The following is a 19,924-nucleotide window of genomic DNA, read 5'->3' as shown; positions in this document are numbered from 1 at the left end:
TACGTGTAACTAATACAGAAAACTGGTACTGAGAAGGGCCAATGCTGGGACAAATCTGACCCTGTGGCCTTTGGAACTGCTTTGGGCAAGAGTTTCGGTTAGGAAAGCCTTGACTACTGTAAGAGAGCTCACTGTGCCATTCTGGTGAGAGCTTGGATACCGAATGCTGACATACTGAGGGTAGTGGCCGGGCTCATGAGGCTTCAGAAGGAAACAAAGGTCCCATGAGAAACTGGGTTAGAGTTATATTCCTGTTCTGTTCTGGCAGAGAATCTGGCCGTATTCTGCCTGTGTCCTGAGAACTGTGGTGGAGTTGAATTTGAAAATAATGGGCTAGTTTGACAGAGGAAATTCCAAGATGGGGTAGCACTCAAGCTATGTCAGGATTACCTCTCATTGTTTTTATCCTGTTTCTCAAAGCAGCTGCCTAGGGAAATGTTTCCCCAGGGTGGACAGAAGCTGATGTAACTATGGTTCTAGGGGGTCAGGCTCCATCCATCCTGAGCTGGCAGTGGAACTTGGCAGTATCACCAGTGTAGAGCTGGTTTGGGGGGCCACAAAAGATGTAGGATTGAGGTGGGCATGGACTCTCTTGCACCAAGTATGTGGTGCTGTTTGGAATCCCCTGAGGGAAGCCTGGAAAAGCCACTGTATGAAGCGTGAACGTAAGGCTGACCTTGCAGTGGAGTCCCAGGGTGTTGGAGGTGTAAGGGCCGTAGGGCGTCAACTGAGGAATGCTTGGTGTGTGGAGCTGGGGGGCGCGGCCTCTCAGGAAACTTAGAGCCCAGATGATTCCATCCAGAGCTCCAGGTGCAGGTTATAGAGGTGTGGGATTTATAGTTGTCTTGCTGGAGTTCAGTCTCGCTTTGGCCTGCTGTGCTCCCATTCTTCCCTTTTGGAATTTTATTCTGTGCTATTGTATATTGTACTATGTAACTTACTTGTTTTATAGGAGCTCAGTTAAGAGGTTGCTCTGAGTCCCAAGTGGTACTTGGACTTTGGATTTTCAAACAGTGTTGGGACTATTAAAGATTATGGGGACTGAATTGAAGTGGACTGGATGTCGTTTGCATTATGAGATGGCAGTGAGTCTGTGGGGATCAGGAGAGAGAGGCGTGGGCTTACAGCTGATGTGTTTGGGTGGCAAGCTGACAACCAGTAGAGCTGGAAGGGTTAATCTTCGCTATCAGTATGGTGGAATTTAGAATCACCATGGAAACAAACTTTTGGGAATGTTTGTGACTATCTAGATTAGCTTAATTGAGGTGGGAAACTCCACCCTGAATGTGAGTAGTAGCACTCTGTGGGCCGAGGTCCTGCATCAAGTAAAAGGAGGAAGTTAAGGGCACGTGACACTCTCTGCCTTATGTCACCAGACGGAATGTGACAGGCTCTCTCCTGCTGCCATGATGGGCTGATCCCTCAAACTGTGAGCCAAAACACGTCTTAGGTAGAGTTTCTACTGCTGTGAGGAGACACCATGACCACGGCAACTCTTGTAAAGGAAAGCATTCAATCGGGGCTGGCTTACAGTTTCCAAGGTTTAGTCCGTTATCATCGTAGTGGACATGGCTGCATGCAGGCAGACGTGGTACTGGAGAGGGAGCTGAGGGTTCTACATCTGGATTCGGCAGCAGGAAGAGAGAGTGACACTGGGCCTGGCTTGAGCATCTGAAACTTCAAAGCCCACCCCCAGTGACACACTTACACCCACAAGGCCACACTTCCAAGTAGTGCCACTTCATTATGGGCCTGTGGTGTTACTGTTCAAGTGTGCTTTTCAACCTGGGGACATATATCTCATTGGTAATTTCCTTTTGCCTTTCTGTCACTAACTTGCACATCCGTTCGTGTTTTGTTGGCTGTTGGTATTTGCGCATAGCCTGTTTGTATCCTGTACTGAATCTTCAGTTTCCGTGTTCTGTACTGGGAGCATCAGTCACATATCTGTAATGTGTGTTGCAAATGTGTTTCTCTTAGTGTAAACATTGTCTTTTGTCCCTTTTTTTTTTTAAAATAGCATCTGTTTGTCAAAAGGATCTTTCAGATGCTTATGTAGAAGAAATTAGGGAACTTACGCTGATGTAGACTAGTGATTAGTTTCTGTTTCAGCTATTGTTTGGGTGTGTGTGTGTATACATAAGTATACACACACACACACACACACACACACACACACACACACACATATATATATATATATATATATATATATATATATATTATTATGTGGTTGGTAAACCTTTAGAAGTTAACTAGATTTGCGGGCTCCATTGTTTGCAAGCATGTCCTATACTACCATGCTAGAAACTCTGTGAAACAGCAAAACCACTTCCCAATCATGGAAGGACTGGAAAAGAGGCTGTCTGTGGACAGACAGACAGATGCCTGCACAGCCCCAGCCTGAACAAGGAGAGACCCTCCCAGTCACAAAGAAAAAGCATTATGGTTTCCCCGTCGCTGCCTTCACTGATTCTGCTCACGTGTCCACCCTGCCAAGGTGAATGCTGTCATTGATAGCTTAGCCAGTCTCCCATGGCGCCTGGGGCTCATTGATAGAAAGATGGATGCCAAGTAGACAAGCCATTACACACTGCATGACACTCGACACCTATAGGCGACTGGGGAGAGCCAGCCCAGGCAGATGGGTAGGAACCAGTTAAGGGTCATTCCACACATGTGGATTGTGGACTCAGACTCTCTATTCTGTGAAGCGGCCTCATGAGGACTAGTGAGCAGATTCCCGATATAGGGCTCTGGAGACCATGAAGTGTGGTCGGATGGTATTAATTGAGGTGTGACACACACTCCATTTAGCACTTAACAGGCGCCAGTGGATCCTCCTCCCCCCACAGAGTTATGAGAGCTAAAAGCTTATTGAGAAGAGGGGTGCGTCCTTATGCACTGTTAGTTCCCGTAACTCGAGAGTGAGGAGCAAGTTCTCCTCGCTCACACCGAGGGAGGTCTGTCACTCAGTTAGAGCCAGGCTGACTTCCTGTTCCACTAAGGTCCACCCTAACTGAAGGAGAGAATACCCCTGTGATGTTTAGCCGGCTGTGGCCATGGCAGCTGACCTAGCATCTTCTCTACCCACTGTGCTTTCTTTGCAGTTCATCTGATCCCAGTGTCCACCACAAAGAATGGCGGAAGCAGCAAGAGCCGGAAGAGGATCATGCCTGACCCAGTGACAGAGCCCCCCACGGTAGACCCGGTCTATGAAGCTCTTCTGTACTGCAACATTCCGAGTGTAGCCGAGCACAGCATGGAAGGTAGGCCCAGTGTATGACCTGTCACTGTCTTGACAGCCTTGGCCTCAGTGCCCAAGTAGACGTCCTGGACTAAGTTCTCCAAGCAGCATCGAACACTGATAAGAAGCCGGGTGGCTTGGCCTCAAATCCTGCAGCAACCACTGGGTCTTAGCACACTGTACTGAGGTAGCCGGTCTCTGGTGAGATGTGAGTAAGGCAGACAAGGGGCTTGAGGCTGACCCATCCCCTCGGCTACCTCAGCTTCTCAGAGCAAATCCACCATATGCTTAGCATGTCCACAGGGCCTACATTCTTGCTAGAACGGAGTGTTAAACTATATTCCTATCAAGTTTCCCTTTCCTCAGAGTGTATCACAGGGTGGTGTGGAAGCACGCCTTTGTGTCCTGCTGTGTTTCCGAAGGACTTAGAGCAGAAATCTGTGGCTAGGATTTTGGGGCGCCTCCCCGAGTCTCTGCGTGTGAGACATTAGTCGCCATGTGTACACCTCACTGGCCATCAGCTGATTGCTTTGGGGGCTCTAGGACATGTCAGTCCCTCCCATGAACCTGTCCCACCTCGTGGGATTCTTCAGCATCACCCACCCAGCACAGTGGCCTTCCCTACAGTTCAAGCCCCTGGGTAGCCCCTCTGCCATTTCTGGGTTGTCCTGCGTTCTCCTCCTCAGTCCCCCAGCCTGGGCATGTGCCACTCTTGCTAAAACATTTGCTTATCGTATGGTGACTGGAATATGTGTCTCTCTTACAGGTCATGCCCCGCATCATTATAAGCTGGTCTCCGTTCACGTGTTCATCCGCCATGGGGACAGGTACCCACTGTATGCCATTCCCAAAACGAAGCGGCCAGAAATCGACTGCACTCTAGTGGCCAGCAGGTGAATTGCACTTTTTAATGAGTCATCTTCATGAAGTCCGCTGTGTGCTGTGCAGCAGAGCATTATGGGAGGGAGGAGCGCACTGTGCTTTGGGTGGGCATGAACTGTTCAAAGTGTTCACCGTGTCGCATTCATGCTGTTGTGTGACTCCCTTGGGAGACGCAGACATCTATTCAACCCAGATCGGGCACTGGTGATGATCAGAGAAAAGACTCCACCCAAATCCAACTGTGTAAGCCAGAGATTTTATTGGAGTTACCCAGAGGAGCATGGGTAACTCAGAGTCCACTGCCTCACTGAAAAGCCCACCCCAGCGTGGGTGATCGCTCAGAAGGCTTCATCGCAGAGCCTCCTGTACAGCTTGTGGGAGACTGGGCTCCGGCACCCTTTCTTCTGCCCCTTGTAGTTATTTCCTGGTGTTAAAACCTTGGATGGGGCCTTGTGGGTCTTGTAACTTCCTGAGCTTCCGAGCCTTGAATTTTGTATGTCTTTTAAATTTCATTTGGCTTCCTGACTCCTATGAGTCTCCCTTCTCCCTCCAGGAGAGAATGTCTGAATTGGGAGAAGAGCCAAAGATAGACCCAGAGCAGGGAGGGCATCGATTTCAGGCAACTCAGAAAGTACACTGAGGCCCTGGCCCCATTCAGTCTGAGACCCAGCCTCTCATTCTGATGCTCCGTGTGAGAAAGAAGAGATAGTGTGAGCCCTGGATGAGAGCCATTCCCCTGTAGAGGTGTTCCATGGAGGCTCTTGGTCTGATCCCCGGTCTGATCCCTTGGTCTAGCAGAGCTCAGCCGCCCACCTCTGAAATGGAAATCAGAGCTCACCAGGCCGGGAGGGTGGGGGTGAGGGAGGGGATGATGCACAGGAGGGAGTGCTCGCAGCTGTCAAGGCCTGTGAGCGTAAGATAGTGTTCAGCCATTTAATTTTTCACACATTGCAGGCAGCACTGTCATAGTTGAAAGCCCTTAGGATGAAAAATAATTGAACAGAGAATGGAAATTGCGTGCATGGAAATTAAAGTGGTTAGCAATAAATGATGCCTTGGCCATAGCCAGGGTGTCTGGGGGCACATAGCATCCATCCTGTGCCGAGTTTAGTGAATGAGACCATGAGGCACAGGGAAGTGCCCAGTGGAGGAGACGTTTGTTTTGATGGAGTGCTCCTCCGGTGCCAGCCTGCCTACACAGGACCAGACCAGTAGTGGCACCATGGATGACTTGCCTGCAGCCAGGGCCACTCTCTGAGGACACGAAGCTGGGGGTTTCACATAACTCTTGATATCCCAGACGCCCTGGTGTCTGGGGAGTAGTAAGTGAACCATTTTAGGTAGAAAGACTGAGGTTTTGCACGTTCTCTCCTGTGCCTGAGACTACATTGCTGCCAGCCTAGGGCATGTGCTTTCCTTGCTGCATTGATTTAACAAGGTGTGTGTGTACCCTAGTGTCTCCTGTTAGGGGACCATGAGCACCCTGGCTCTCCCCGTCATGACTGAACCCTCACTCTCCAGCCTGGTATTCAGACTTTCCCCTGTGATTCTCTGCTCCCCAGTACCGCACTTCCTGTAGCACCCACTCGTGCTTTGTGCCAGCTGTGTCTCCCACCTACTGTCCTTCTCCCTGCTCACCCCACTTCCACAGTATCTTTGAGACCTCTTTAGAAGTTCCCTCTTCCGGACAGCAGTTACCCTCACCCCCATCCCACATATGAAACACTGGGATGGCTCTGTGGTTGTCTAGGGAACTGACAGTAGCCATCTCTCACTCTTTGAGGTGCGGGGACATACAGGAAGGATGTCAGAACAGGCAAAGGAAGTCTATAAGGCCATCCCAGCTGGCATAGAGCCAGGCAAGGACAGAGGCTGCTGGTTACACCACACTTTAACCCTGTGGATGGATAGTAGGAAGGGCAGCTCAGAGGAGCCATGGTCCTCCACCAGGTACAGCCAGGTGTTATATCAACAACAGGTACTGCTCTACTCTTGCCTACTAGCCGTCCTTTTAACAGTCCAAGGACATGCGGGCCACTGGGCTTCTGTGCTAGGTTGGGGCAGAATGGTCGTGAGGCTTTGTGAACTGTCACATGTTTCAGTTCCTTAGCTGTTGACTCCTTCCTCTTGCCTGCAATTCCACCAGGGGAATCCAACTGGTGCAGCTCAGAACAGGCCCTGATGACATAATCACTCTGGCTGTTCCCGGAGAAGGGGCCTATTCGCCTGGGCCACCTGGGCACCCTGCAGCTTATCTTGCCCAGGGGACTCGGCTCTGCCATCTGCAGACGTGACTGCTCCCAAATCACCTAGCCTACCCTAGAGCTCGTCCAACAACAGCTTTTGGACTTGATAGGTGCAGAGTGAATTTGTGACCTCTGAGGGAATTACAGACACAGTGCCTGTTGTAAGTCCCTGTCACCATGCTCCTGCTGGAAGGGCAAGCCTTGGCCATTGTATCCCTGAAGCCTTTACAGCCTGTTTGACACTGGGCAGATCCCTTCTCCTCTCAGAGACACCATACTCCATCTGCCTTCCTTACATCAACCTTACGTGTCTAAATAAAGGAGGGAACAAGTATGTGGCCTGGTTCACACAGAAGCTTCATCCACGGTGACGTGGCATCACCCACTGCAGCCTAGAGGTCGCTGTGCCTGTGGTGGTTTAAATATGCTTGGCCCAGGGAGTGGCACTGTTAGGTGGCCTTGTTGGAAGGAGTGTGTCACTGAGGGGGTAAGCTTTGAACCCCTCCTCCTAGCTGCCCGGAAGCCAGTGTCTTCCTGTTTGTCTTCAGAACAAGTTGTAGAACTCTCAGCTCCTGCAGCACCATACCCTCCTGGACGTTGCTGTGTTTCCCACCATGATAATCTACTGAACCTTAGAAGCTGTAAGCCAGCTGCAGTTAAATGCTGTCCTTTATAAGAGTTGCTGTGGTCATGGTGACTCCTTACAGCAATGAAACCCTAGCAAGGGCATTGCCCTAGGCTCTTTCCCTGTGGTGGGTCACTGCGGCCAGTTCAGTCCTAGGAGCTGCTGCTCTAGCAGCCTTGCTCCCTGCTTCTCTTCCTGTGCATTTTGCGTTGGCAGGAGCTGTCCTAAATCCTTTATGCAAAGAACACAGTGCGCATGTAGAGCACTCTCTTCCTCCGTTTGAGTTTTCCTCCTTTTCAGTTGCCTCTGGTACAGCAGTCTAGCCAGCAAATGGAAAACTCCAGTCACGTGGTTGCAGTGTGTTCTGGAACCCGTTGTATCTTATCATTAGTTGTTACAGTCTCTCACCGTGCCTTAGAAATTAGACCTTATTGTGGGTATTGTTTGCACAAGAAAGAGCAGGGCAGATGCAGGGTCTCAGGCTATCTATTATCTCTGGCTTCCAGCACTGCCCGTCAGATGAAAGGAGTCACTACTCTACCTAACCTTGTTTAATTATGTCCATCCTTAAACACAGTACGGCTTGGCCTATCACTGCAAACATGTACTTAGGGAAGGAGTGAGCAGGCATGTAGTGTGTAGACCTGCTCTGGGCGCCCACCCTGGCAGTGCCCGCTGCCTTCCCAGCTGCTGATTTTGGCTCACAAATTAGTAATTTTGTGGTTCCTGCTAAAGGCAGTAAGGCCTGGAAGGTACCCATTACTTTGGTCTGTGGTTGGGGTATCTGATTCACTGGTGGAGCTGGTGTGTCCATATCTCTCTGTTGCCTTAGGGTGCTGGGCACAGTGCTGGGCCCCACTGTCTTCCTAGTGGAAGATGATGCTCCGTGATCACTCTGTGCTGTGTTAGGAAAGGTTCTATTTCACTCTCCTAGTATTGCAGTCAGTTAGCATTGAAGTGTTGACTATGTGAGTGCCATGTTTTGTTTTTTTTTTAATTACTTATTTTTTTTATGTATGTGAGTACACTGTTGCTCAATTCAGACACACCAGAAGAGGGCATCGGATCCCATTACAGATGGTTGTGAGTCACCATGTGGTTGCTGGGTATTGAACTCAGGACCTCTAGAAGAGCAGTCAGTGCTCTTTTTTTCTTTTTCTTTTTTTTCTTTTTTCTTTCTTTTTTTTTTTTTTTTTTTTTTTTTGGAGCTGGGGACCGAACCCAGGGCCTTGCGCTTCCTAGGCAAGTGCTCTACCACTGAGCTAAATCCCCAACCCCCAGTCAGTGCTCTTAACCACGGAGCCATCTCTCCATGAAAAAAGTGCTGTGTCTTTAAATGTCCTTTTTACATTCATAAGGATGAGCATGCTTTTCTATATGCAAGAAGAAAAACAGTCCTTTCAAACATCAACATAACAAATCTTAGAGCTGTGCCCCTCTCCTGTGCCAGGATGCATGGTAGCACACCAGCCATCAGGGGAGAAGTCCTATGAAGACCGAGGGGGAGAACGTTCTAGATGGAAGGGCCAGAAAGTGCAGTGGGTCTGCAGCTTGCAGAGCTCAGCATATATGAGTAACACTGGGACCAGTCTAGCTGGAAAGGTAGCAGGGTAAGCAGGCATCTAAGGCATCACTGCAGGTGGGCTACCCTACGCTGGGAGCTGCTTACATCCGGAGATTCAGGTCTCATGCTGGTGCTGGGTCAGTCACGCAAGTGGAAGCCAGCACAGGTGCCTACTTCAGCAGAGAAAGAAGAGGAGCAGAACTGGAGTGGGAGAGGCTTTGGTAGTGCACTGGAGCCTGACCAGCAACCCACAACTCAGCTTTTGAGACTGTCTTAGGGCTTTATTGCTGTGAAGAGACACCATGACCCACAGCAACTCTGAATAAGGCAAACATTTAATTAGGCCTGGCTTACTATTCAGAGGTTTAGTCCATTGTCATCATGGCCGGAAGCATGGCAGTGTGCAAGCAGACTTGATGCTGGAGAAGACCCAGGCAACAGGAAGAAAGAGTGGGTCACTAGGCCTGGCTTGAGCTTCTGAAATCTCAAAGCCCACTTCCCAGTGACATGTTTCCTCCAGCAAGCCACACCCACTCCAACAAGGCCACACCTCCCAATTGTACCACTCCCTGTGGGCTATAGGGGCCACTTTCATTCAAACCCTCACAGGTAGTGAGGGGATAAGGAGGGAAGCCACTCTAAGAAAGAGACCACAGGTTGTGCAGTCAGGGAGCAGCCGATGAGAAACTGCTTGTCAGCAGTAAGACCCACCCAGGCTGCCTGGGGTGCTCAGAAACTTGGGAGTTTTAAATCTCACCTCAGTGGCATGAGTGTAGCACTAAAATGGGTCCTCCAGACTGCAGCCCTACTGGGGAGCCTGAGTTCCAGCATAATGGAGGAGGAGTGAGAAGGTAGAGACTCCTGGCAGCCACAGAGTATATGAGAACAAGAGGGTTGGGGATTTAGCTCAGTGGTAGAGCGCTTGCCTAGCAAACGCAAGGCCCTGGGTTCGGTCCCCAGCTCCGGAAAAAAGAAAAAAAAAAAAAAAGAGAACAAGCTGGTGTGATATTCAGGCTGTTATGTGGAAGTGATCTCAAAGCAAAGCCTTATTCAGAGGCGCAGCCCATATCCTGAAAGCTGCCTCCCTCCTTCTGGCCCTGTCAGCCAGTCAACCACCCTCCTCTCCCTTGGTGTACTACTTCCAACGCACTTTCCACACTTGAGCACACTGCCGCGGACTCTCCTCTCTCCAGGAGATACACAGGCAGTGCTAGGGCTTCCTCCTGTCTCCTGTCTCAGCCAGCGCCTGAGATCTGCTTAGAACACTTCACTTAAAATGGCAGGTGCTCCTCCCCCACTCCACCCTCCTCTCCTGCCTTCTCTTGCCATAGTATGTTACTCATTCTCTGTCTGTTCTCTCTGTCTTTCTCTGTCTCTCTTTCTCTGTGCCTTATCTGTCTGGCTGTTTCTCTGTGTCTATCTGGCTGTCTGTGTGTCTGTCTCTCTGTGTCTGTCTGTCTGTCATATACATGCACGGTTAGTGTTTCTTGTGGGCTGTGTTTCCCCAGGCTGGAATGTATGCTCCCTCCCTGAGTCAGAGATTTCCCTGATCTGTGTCCATTGCTATTGCCACCCAAGTACCCAGGACAAATGTTTGTTGTTAAATGAGAGATCCACAGAGGCTGAAACTTAACAATGGCATCAGAGATGGAGGGATGGCCTTGGAGGTCAGGTAGGATGGGTGGGCTGCATGACCGGTTGGGAGGGATGAAAAAGCAGAAGCAGGACCATGTTGCTGCTGATGCTGTCCCTTCAGGAGCCATAGGCGTTGGAGAGGAACTCTGGCTCCAGCTCCAGCATGGCTTGTGAGCTATCTTCAGACACTGTCCCTTGCGTGTCTGCCGGGCAGAGGGCTGTGCAGTTAGGGCTTGGGACATCGTCATGCTGGTTTGTTTGAGCATCTTTATCATGTGGGCGGCAGATAAGGCTAAAATGGTCTCAGGCAGAATGAGGAAAGCAGACAGTTGGCCATATCAAGTTACACAAGCAGGCCCAGGAAAGTCCTGTGGGATTGCCTTTTTGTAAGATTGTTTTGTTGAAATTGGAAACAGTCTGTTCTTTGGTTGGTTTAAGATTTTTAGATGAGGTATAAATTCCTTTTGGTTTCCAGCCAGGTGAGCTTTTAAGATTACACTTTCTGGTAACAGCACTGCTGTCCCAGCTCCAGGAAGCCAGCCCTGCAGAACCCAGATCTCAGCTGAACGGTCTGTTTCCTCGTGTACATAGTCGGCCTTGGGATTCTGCCTTGAGTGTTGTGGGATAAGTACATTGGAACTGTACATATAAAAATGTGTATAAGTCCCAAGGAAACAACTTGAGGTAATGATTTTTATTGTCTCAGTTGTCAACACGAAGCAGATTCCCACGGAGGCCACAGTCATGAGTTATGCTGAGGAGAAATACATACTCAGTAGTCAGGGCGAGTTCAGGTTCTGTAACAGAGAGACTCAAAGGCACCTTGCCCTAAACAAGGAAGTTTGCCTCTTCCTGTGTAAGGGTAGATTCACGACACTCGGCCGATCTAGCCACTCGCTCTCCAGCACCGTTTCCACAGCTGACCCAGGTGCTGCTTTGCCCACAAGGCTGCCAGAGAAAGGAGCAGAGCAGGAAGGTGCCAGAACCTCGGAGAGGAATGCATGCTTCATCAGTGGGCGCTGACCACATTGCCGAGGAGAAATAACGGAATCTGGCATACAGCTATCCCCTGAGCTCCCACAGCCTTAATATTCCCATCAAATATTCTTAATATTCCCATCAAAGTCAAAGTATTATAATAACCGCTATGGTGACATAATTTTCATTATTCTGGGTTAAGGAAGACACAGACGTGATGTTTTCTAAGAATGAGGCATGTCAGTGTTGAATTCATTCTCACGTGTTTTTGGAGCATCTACCAGACATGCTCTGGGCTCTGGGGACGGAGGTAGGGATGAGACCTGAGCAGTGGGGCCATGTCGGGCCCCAAGGACTCAGCTACCGTCCTCCTACTGTGAAAAAGTTATCTATCCTGTAAATGTGTTTCTTGTGTGAGTCTTCATATTCGTGTCCCTTGACAAAAGCTTTCATGAAGGACCTGGGTGTGATTTTTGGTGGGAGAGCATGTGGGACTGACTTAGCATTATCCAGGGCTTGGGTTTCTGTCTTACTGCTGCAAAACAGAAAAGGAAGGGAAGAGAGTTGTACTGAATGCCATTAGATAGCGCAGCATTGTTAAACAGTCAGATGCCCTGAGAACCTGGAACATCTCAGCAAAGCACAGTAGTGAAATTCCATTTCTAAAATTGGCAGCCAAGCGTTTTCAGAGCCTCAGAAGTCGCCAACTGAAATAATGCCCCAGAACAGAAGATTTGAGTTGTGTTGATGGATAGCCAGTGTTGATGTGAATTCACGTTGACAGCCGTGTTGTGGGTCTGGACGTTTTATTTCTTGGTTTATAAACATTTATGTACTCAGCCTCAGGCAGAATAAAATGTGTTCTGTTTCTTTTCCAAGAGACATAATTTCCGGCAGCCATCCTGGGGGCTTTATTAGACTCTTTGCATGTCTAGATTAGCAAACTCTAATTTTAAAACATTTTTTAAGATGGATTTTTCAGCTTTCTGTTTTTGAGAGATGTAAATCCATCTTGGCATCAGTTTTTAAAGTATTTCCGAAGTTAATTAGGCTTTCAGACAGCAGGGGTTGCCGTTAGAACAATTTATCTGCTGTTCTCGTGCCAATTTGCATGCAGTTTTCTTGCCAGTGGCTCCCTCTGTCCACTTCTGTTCAGTTGGAAACTGTAGACACACACGTGGGCCTTGTTACTACTCAGAGAAAAGGTGTGTGTATCCACAGGTCATTTAGTTACACAGAGAAAAGGTGTATTACTCATAGGTGGTCATCATCTGGGAAATCGTCAGAGTGATGGGATAAAGTGCGCTTGTCTTTGCCGTGTCTGCTCTGTGATCGCAGCCCTCACAGCTTTTCTAGGCATTCACTACTGCCTAGCATTCAGTGAGATATTTTATTTGCAAACTGGACAACACCTGCACAGGGCTGGAAAGATAGGCATTGGGGCATCGGTTATCTTATTCCGTCAGTGGTTTTCCAAAGAGAGTTTGTTCCAGCATCGGAACAGTAAGGATGAGAGAGGTCTTCTATAAGGATGTGTAAAAAGGGATGGAGATGGGAAGGAACAGAGTGTGTTATACACTGGGAGAAAGGAAGGTGGCTGGCTCTATGTGACCAGAACATCACATCAGAAGAGGGGGCGGGTCTCTGGAGAGGACCTAAAGCAAAGTGACGCTGTGCAACCCTCTCCAGAAAGTGGCGCTGTGAATATGTGAGAGCAGATGAGGTTGATGTTGGTCCTTCTGGCTGCGGAGCAAGGCGAGAAGGGCAGGGTTAAGCTGAGGAAGGACTGTAAGGGCCGCACAGCCATCCAGGCGGGGCTGCATAAGTCAGAACCCAGGGAGTGGCCCTGACGATGATGAAGAAGAGATTAAGAGACAGGAGGTCGGCGAATCGACAAGCCTGGCAGGTGACAAGTGTCAGGGTAGGAAAGGAAGAAACCAGAGCAGCTTCCTGCCTACCACAGGACCCAGAGGCAGCAGGATGTAGGACGCGCTGGTGTGGGGCAAAGCCAACTCCCTGTGTATTGTATTTAACAGAGGTTGGAGACTCGGGCTGACCCCCACTGTGTGTATCCATCTGTGGTCAAGTCAGAATGAAATTGTAACCTCAAAATGTCTTCCCTTTATTTTCATGCGTATGGGTATTGTGCCTTCATGCATGTTTTTTTTAATATTTATTTATTTATTTACTTATTTATATGTAAGTACACTGTAGCTGTCTTCAGACACACCAGAAGAGGGCATCAGATCCCATCACAGATGGTTGTGAGCCACCATGTGGTTGCCGGGACTTGAACTCAGGACCTCTGGAAGACCAGTCAGCACTCCCAACCACTGAGCCACCTCTCTAGCCCTGCATGTTGATATACTATGGAGACTAGAAGAGGGCATTGAATCTCCTGAGGCTAGAGTCACAGATGATTGTGAGCTACCGTGGGGTGCTGGGAATCAAACCCAGATCCTCCAGAAGAGCTGCCAGTACTTGTAACTACTGAGCCATCAGCCTGGCCCTGAAACTGGAACCTTAGAATTTCTGATCCCCAGAACCTGCTTTTGAGGCAGTGGAGGCCGTGACATACACGGCTGTGTGTGCTGATATGTGACTGTTCTGGAACATTCTGACTGCTGCTTCTCTTGTCCCTGTAGGAAGCCATATCACCCTAAACTGGAAGCTTTCGTTGGTCACATGCTGAAAGGTTCCGGAGCCTCTTTTGAAAGCCCCTTAGGTTCCCTGCCTCTCTATCCTAACCATCCTCTGTGTGAGATGGGGGAGCTCACGCAGACAGGTACGTACAACAACCCGCTCGCCCCTCTTGCATACATTAGGACATGGTAAAGTCATCTGGGATGCAGGCATATGTGTTATCAGTTAGTTGTGTGGGGCCTGGCTATTCCCAGACAGAAATCATGAATTGGTGGGCTCTTTCAGGACTGGTAGTCCTGGGCCTTGAGTGCCCAGAGCCCAGGGACTGGTATGCCAAACACAGGTTTTTAATCTCGAAACCTTAAAGACTAAGAATTTACTGCTCTGGGCTTAATTGCCAACCATCCCAGCACTTGGGAGGGCACTGCAGTCCTTGGCTTCTATCGGCAGTAAGTGGCAACAGCAGACAGAGCAAAATGACAAGGTAAGGCAGCTGCGAGTAATGCCTTCTAGTGTTAAAACTCGCACACTCCTTAGGGGGCGAGGATAGTGACAGTGTTACACTTTCCAGCAACCTAGGCCCACAGTTTCTGTCCTGTGGCTCTGAAGCCCTCTCTTCAGCTCTTCACCCTCTCTTATCTGCTCTCTGTTTCCTCAGCCATTGTGCCCATTGCAGTTGCCTGGGTGGTTGGGCTGCCATCTTGGCCACTGCCACTGCTCTATCTGCAGGGATAAAGAGTCAGGAGACAAGGGAAGGCGGCTCAGAGTCCTTTCCTTGGGCCTTGCAATATGAGGGCGCAGTGAAGGAGGACTAACTAGACAAGCAAACTGAATAGCCAGGAAAGGGGGTGTCTTAGGGTTTTATGGTGACACCATGACCAAGGCAGGTCTTATAAGGACAGCATTTAATAGGGGCTGGCCTACAGGTTCAGAGGTTCAGTCCAGTACCATCAAGGCAGGAGCATGGCAGCATCCAGGCAGGCATGGTGTAGGCAGAGCTGAGAGTTCTACATCTTTATCTGAAGGCACCTAGGAGAAGACTGGCTTCCAGGCAGCTAGGGTGAGGATCTTAAAGCCCACCCCCACAGTGATGCACCTACTCCAACAGGGCCACACGTCTTAATAGCGCCACTCCCTGGGTGGAGCATATACAGAACATCACAGCGGGTGTGGCAGGCATGTTTGCACTAATTATAGCTGTTTTCTCACAAATAAAGGGCTTCCTGCATCAGTCACAGGCCTTCTGGGCCTCCAGGAAAAGCCCTCTGGCCTGAGAAAATGGCTGCAGGACTGGCTAGAGTTTGCCAGGCTTGTCCTGCTTACATTACAGTGCTGCTCTCTGAGGCTGCAGCAGACTGTCTGTCCTCAGCTGTGTTGGTCTCCTGAACCTGAGGAAGTATCCTCCGGGCAACAACAAAGTGTCCAAAGCAGCCAGGCTGCCAGGAAGGCCATCTGACCAGTCAGTAGGGAAGGGACTCTTGGCTGCCAGGCAGAGGAGAGCCTGTCAAACAGTCTGCTCCTGGTTTTTAGTCATTATCAGAGAACATTAAAATAATGTTTAGAATTGACTTCATAATAAAGACAACAAAACCTCAACACAGAACTAGCAGCCTTAATAGCATTTATCGGTTCTTAACAACATATAATAGTGTTTAAACGCCTATGTCAGTGCCCTAGGGAGAGAGGTTGATCTAATCTCTCTCATGTGGACTGGGGCCTCAAGCAACTTGGAGACCCCAAGATCTCTATCTAAACATTTGCTTTCTTAAAATTAAAGATAACTTTATCGACAAGATGGCTGTCATGAGTAAACTGGGTCGGCTACCAAACCTGGTGACTCCAGTTCAATCCCTGGGTCTCACATGGTAGATGGGAGGAACCAGCTCCTGCAAGCTGACCTCTGACCTCTGTGTGCACACTGCGATGCACATGTGCACTCGTGTGCACACAAAATATGTAAAAAGCAAATTAAATAACCTTTCTTGTTACAGACGCACTGGTGCTCATGAGTATAAGTTGCAAAAGACAGTAAACCAGAAGAGAGTACCACAGTTCCACTGAGACATAGACGGACTGTGGACCTGGCTCAGTGGTTAAGCGCACTGGCTGCCCTTGCAGAGGATCCGGGTTCAGTTTAGTTCCCAGCACCCACAAGTAGACTCACAACCATCCATAACTCCAGTTCAGGGGATCTGACACCCTCTTCTGACTTCCTCGGACATCAGGCACACAGCAGGTACACATACATTCATGCAGGCAAATATATACCATAAAATAATAATTTAAAAAAATAAAAAAGGGGGTTGGGGATTTAGCTCAGTGGTAGAGCGCTTGCCTAGCAAGCGCAAGGCCCTGGGTTCAGTCCCCAGCTCCGAAAAAAAGAAAAGAAAAAAAAATAAAAAAGAAACAGACTCTTGGTGCTAACTTTTCTTCCCGTGAACATGCCCTGGTATCCTACTGACCCCTCACTTCTGTATTCAGTTTCACTACTCGAGAATATATCTGGAGGTAGACAAGATGGCCCAGCAGGTAAAGGTGCCCACCTCATTTGGGGGTGGAACTGTCCAAACCATTCAGACACCTGAACATAAATGACGTAGCTGGTCACACTGTGTGCAGTTCGCATCCTCAGAGGATTCCCACCCATTACTGAGATGGCAGTCCCTCACATTCTGCAGGCTGGAGGGCAAGCCTGCCTTTTTCTTTCTTTTGGGTTGCCCTTTCCTGCTTATGGATAAAGCTTTCTCATTTCTGTAAACTGTTCATTCACTGTTGTACAAAGCTCAGACAGCGTTAAAGGGAAGGTAAAAAAGTCTTATTCCCACTTTCCACCCACCTCACTTCTGCACCCTCCATTCCAAAGCAGCTGTGAACACACTTTCTTGCTTTTGCTTCTTTTTCACTTAAAGGGGGCATGATAAACACACTGACCCCTTTATGGTTCTTAAAACACTCTGTCTGGATGTCTGAACTTGCAGAGTGTGAACTAATTGGCTGAGCTTGGAAAGCCCCTGCAGGCCCCAGAGGTTAACAGGACAACAGGCCCCAGAGGTTAACAGGGCCTTCAGTCAGTTACAGTGGAAACAGGGCCAGGAGGGACCAACCCAGGTGTAAGTAAACTAGGCAGAAAGCAGGTGTTGGCAGGTAAGGCAGACTTCACATAGCCATCCCTTCCTGAGGATGCTGTGTTCCTCATGGACACAGACACCTTTCCTCAGGTACTTGCTAATTACAGTCTAGATGCAGGATTCCTAGTCTCTGCTGGCCCTAGGGAAATGGGGAGTCCAGTGGGTAGAGGTTTGTGACAAGGGCTGTCCTTGTCACAAACCTCTACCCATCCTCACACTAGCTGACACAAAGCTTTTCTCACGACCTCTACTTCCCTTTGGGGAAACAGACCTCATCCCATTAACTTTAACTGGTATTGAACATGCCAGACATGGGCGCTGGTCCTTTGTGGCCCTTTGGCTAAATGTGCAGTAAGAAAGTCTCTGTGTCCCCTGGTGTTGCAGGAGTCGTGCAGCATCTGCAGAATGGCCAGCTGCTGAGGGACATCTATCTGAGGAAACACAAGCTTCTGCCGAACAACTGGTCCTCAGACCAGCTTTACCTAGAGACCACGGGGAAGAGCCGCACCCTGCAGAGTGGGCTAGCCTTGCTCTATGGCTTCCTCCCAGAGTTCGACTGGAAGAAGGTCTACTTCAAGCACCAACCAAGTGCTCTGTTCTGCTCTGGAAGCTGCTACTGCCCGCTAAGAAACCAGTATCTGGAGAAGGAACAGCGACGCCAGTACCTGCTCCGTCTGAAGAACAGCGACCTAGAGAGGACCTACGGGGAGATGGCCAAGATCGTGGACATCCCCACCAAGCAGCTCCGGGCGGCCAACCCCATCGACTCCATGCTCTGCCACTTCTGCCACAATGTCAGCTTCCCCTGCAGCAGAAGTGGCTGCCTTGGCATGGAGCACTTTAAGGTGATCAAGACGCACCAGATAGAGGATGAGCGAGAGAGGCACGAGAAGCTCCTGTACTTTGGGTACTCCCTCCTCGGGGCCCACCCCATCCTGAATCAGACGGTTAACCGGATGCAGCGCGCTGCCTTGGGCTGGAGGGACGAGCTGTTCACCCTCTACTCTGCTCACGACGTCACCCTGTCACCCATCCTCAGTGCCTTGGGTCTTTTGGAAGCCAGGTTCCCAAGGTTTGCTGCCAGGCTGGTTTTTGAGCTCTGGCAAGACCGTCAAAAGCCCAGCGAGCATTCCGTCCGGATTCTTTATAATGGGGCTGACGTCACCTTCCACACCTCCTTCTGCCATGACTTCCACAAGCACTCTCCCAAGCCCATGTGTCCTCTGGAGAACTTGGTCCGCTTTGTCAAAAGGGATATGTTTGTAGCCCTGGATGGCAGCAGTACTAACTATTACGATGCATGCCACGGGGAAGGGGCCTAAGAGGTACTCAGCACAGCCGCGTCTGCTTGCTGGTTCTGTCTGTTGCTAAGATGTCAAGGTATGGAGTTCTAACGGTGCAGATTAGGTGGGGTGATCATGCTCATGGGCGAGACAAACGGGAACACATACCGTATACTACTTGGTACAAAATAGCCGGTTCACAGAGGAAGGAAGGCACGTTCTCACAGCCGTGCGCAGCTTAGAATGCCAGCATTCGGCTCAGCACTCACAGTTGCCAAGCCAACCTTATATAACTTTTGGCCTGCCATGAACCAGCAAACCTCTGCCAAAGTCCTCTTAATCTCGGACATTCACCTTCACCTTGTGTGGAAATTTTCCCAGAGGGACGAGTTCAAAGTGTGCCCGGCAGCCTTTGTCTGGAGGGACCAGAAGATCACTGTCTTAGACTTGGTAGCCCTAAAGGTCACGGAGAATCTCTCCCTGTCAGATCTTCTCGGCTGTGCGCTGGTTGGCCATATGTAAGTGGGCAGAATAGGCGGCAGCCAGCTCTGGCCGCTGGCTGTTTGCTGACTCACCTTGAAGAGCAGCCTGTGCCGTTGGACTCCCGCTCCTTGGGAGCCAGCGGGGCCGCAGTGCGGCAGGTCCTTTGGGAGCGTCTGCTAGAAGCACAGGGTTGGGTCAATGGCCCTGGGTGAGAAAGCGCGTAGGAATAACTATTACAGCACTTGATGCTCATGAGGATCATGGCACAAAATAGCTTTACGTGTGTCTTAGGTGTTTGTCTGCTGTAGTCTACTGGCTGCAAACTGCTGGGCTTTTGTATCCCATTTAGTATTTTTATAGTCTAGGAAAATATTTTCTGAGACCAGTTTTAGATGTGTTCAGATTCCTATAGAAATATTCAATTTACTGCACCTGCTTGGTGGTTGGAAGGAGGCCAAAAGCTCAATTCGGACACTCTCTCTTTTTTCCCCCTCCGAAAATAAATAACTAATGACTCATTCCTTTTGACAAGCTGTAGAATTAGGTCCATTTTTAAACCATTTTCGTCTATTTCAAATGCCAAATTCCAATCGATTTTTAAAGAGGTTTCTAGAAAAAAATTGTTATTCCATAGTTAAATAATCTTTCTAAAATGTTTTATATATCGGCGTGATCACAACTGACTGCGTGGTTCCTCGGTCAATGGTGCTAGCTCGTTCTGAAGACAGGGCCATGTGGGCGGCATTGGTTCTGCAGCATCGGCACGCCAGCCTTCCTCTTCCTCTGTGTCTGGTGTTGCATTGGAACACGTTTTGTTTTTAGAAATAAAAAATTTTGAATTCTTAGCCTGTACAACTCATGGTGTGTATCTGTTCACCCCCCAGGTTCTTTACAAGGGAGAAGCAGTGTTTTAAAATTTCACTTTAACTGCTTGACATAGCCCTGAAAACTGTACACCCCACCCCACCCCGTCTCTCTCTCTCTCTCTCATATATAAAGCCTATTCGGGTTTCTTTCTCCTACTCACAAGCTGTCTGATTTAGAACTGCTAAACACAGCTTGAAGATTTAAAAATAAAAGTAAAAAGAGGGAATTTTAAAAACACCAACTCATGATACTCTTACTCTGTTGTAACAGTGAGTATTTTGGATAAGAGCCAACATCAAAGTTCATAGAAGACGGTTTTACCTCCTGAGACACTGGCAGCTCA

General features: G+C 49.2%; 1 protein-coding gene across 4 annotated transcripts in view; it reads left to right on the top strand.

Moving 5' to 3' along the window:
- Pxylp1 (2-phosphoxylose phosphatase 1) overlaps positions 1 to 19,559 on the top strand; it is a 65,342-nt gene extending 45,783 nt beyond the window's left edge. For 3 of the 4 annotated variants that reach the window (NM_001007710.1, XM_087562291.1, XM_087562292.1), the window contains 4 exon segments: positions 3,111 to 3,269; positions 4,014 to 4,140; positions 13,823 to 13,962; positions 17,333 to 19,559. In NM_001007710.1, coding sequence (NP_001007711.1) covers positions 3,111 to 3,269; positions 4,014 to 4,140; positions 13,823 to 13,962; positions 17,333 to 18,270 — 1,364 coding nt within the window. In that variant the 3' untranslated portion in view covers positions 18,271 to 19,559. 4 annotated transcript variants of the gene reach the window in all.
- Positions 19,560 to 19,924: the final 365 nt, after the last annotated feature.

This window comes from Rattus norvegicus, chromosome 8, assembly GCF_021556685.1.
Source record: "Rattus norvegicus strain SHRSP/BbbUtx chromosome 8, alternate assembly SHRSP_T2T, whole genome shotgun sequence".
Lineage (NCBI taxonomy): Eukaryota > Metazoa > Chordata > Mammalia > Rodentia > Muridae > Rattus > Rattus norvegicus.
The sequence above is the reverse complement of the archived record's forward strand: the minus strand, read 5'-3'. Positions and strand labels throughout refer to the sequence as shown.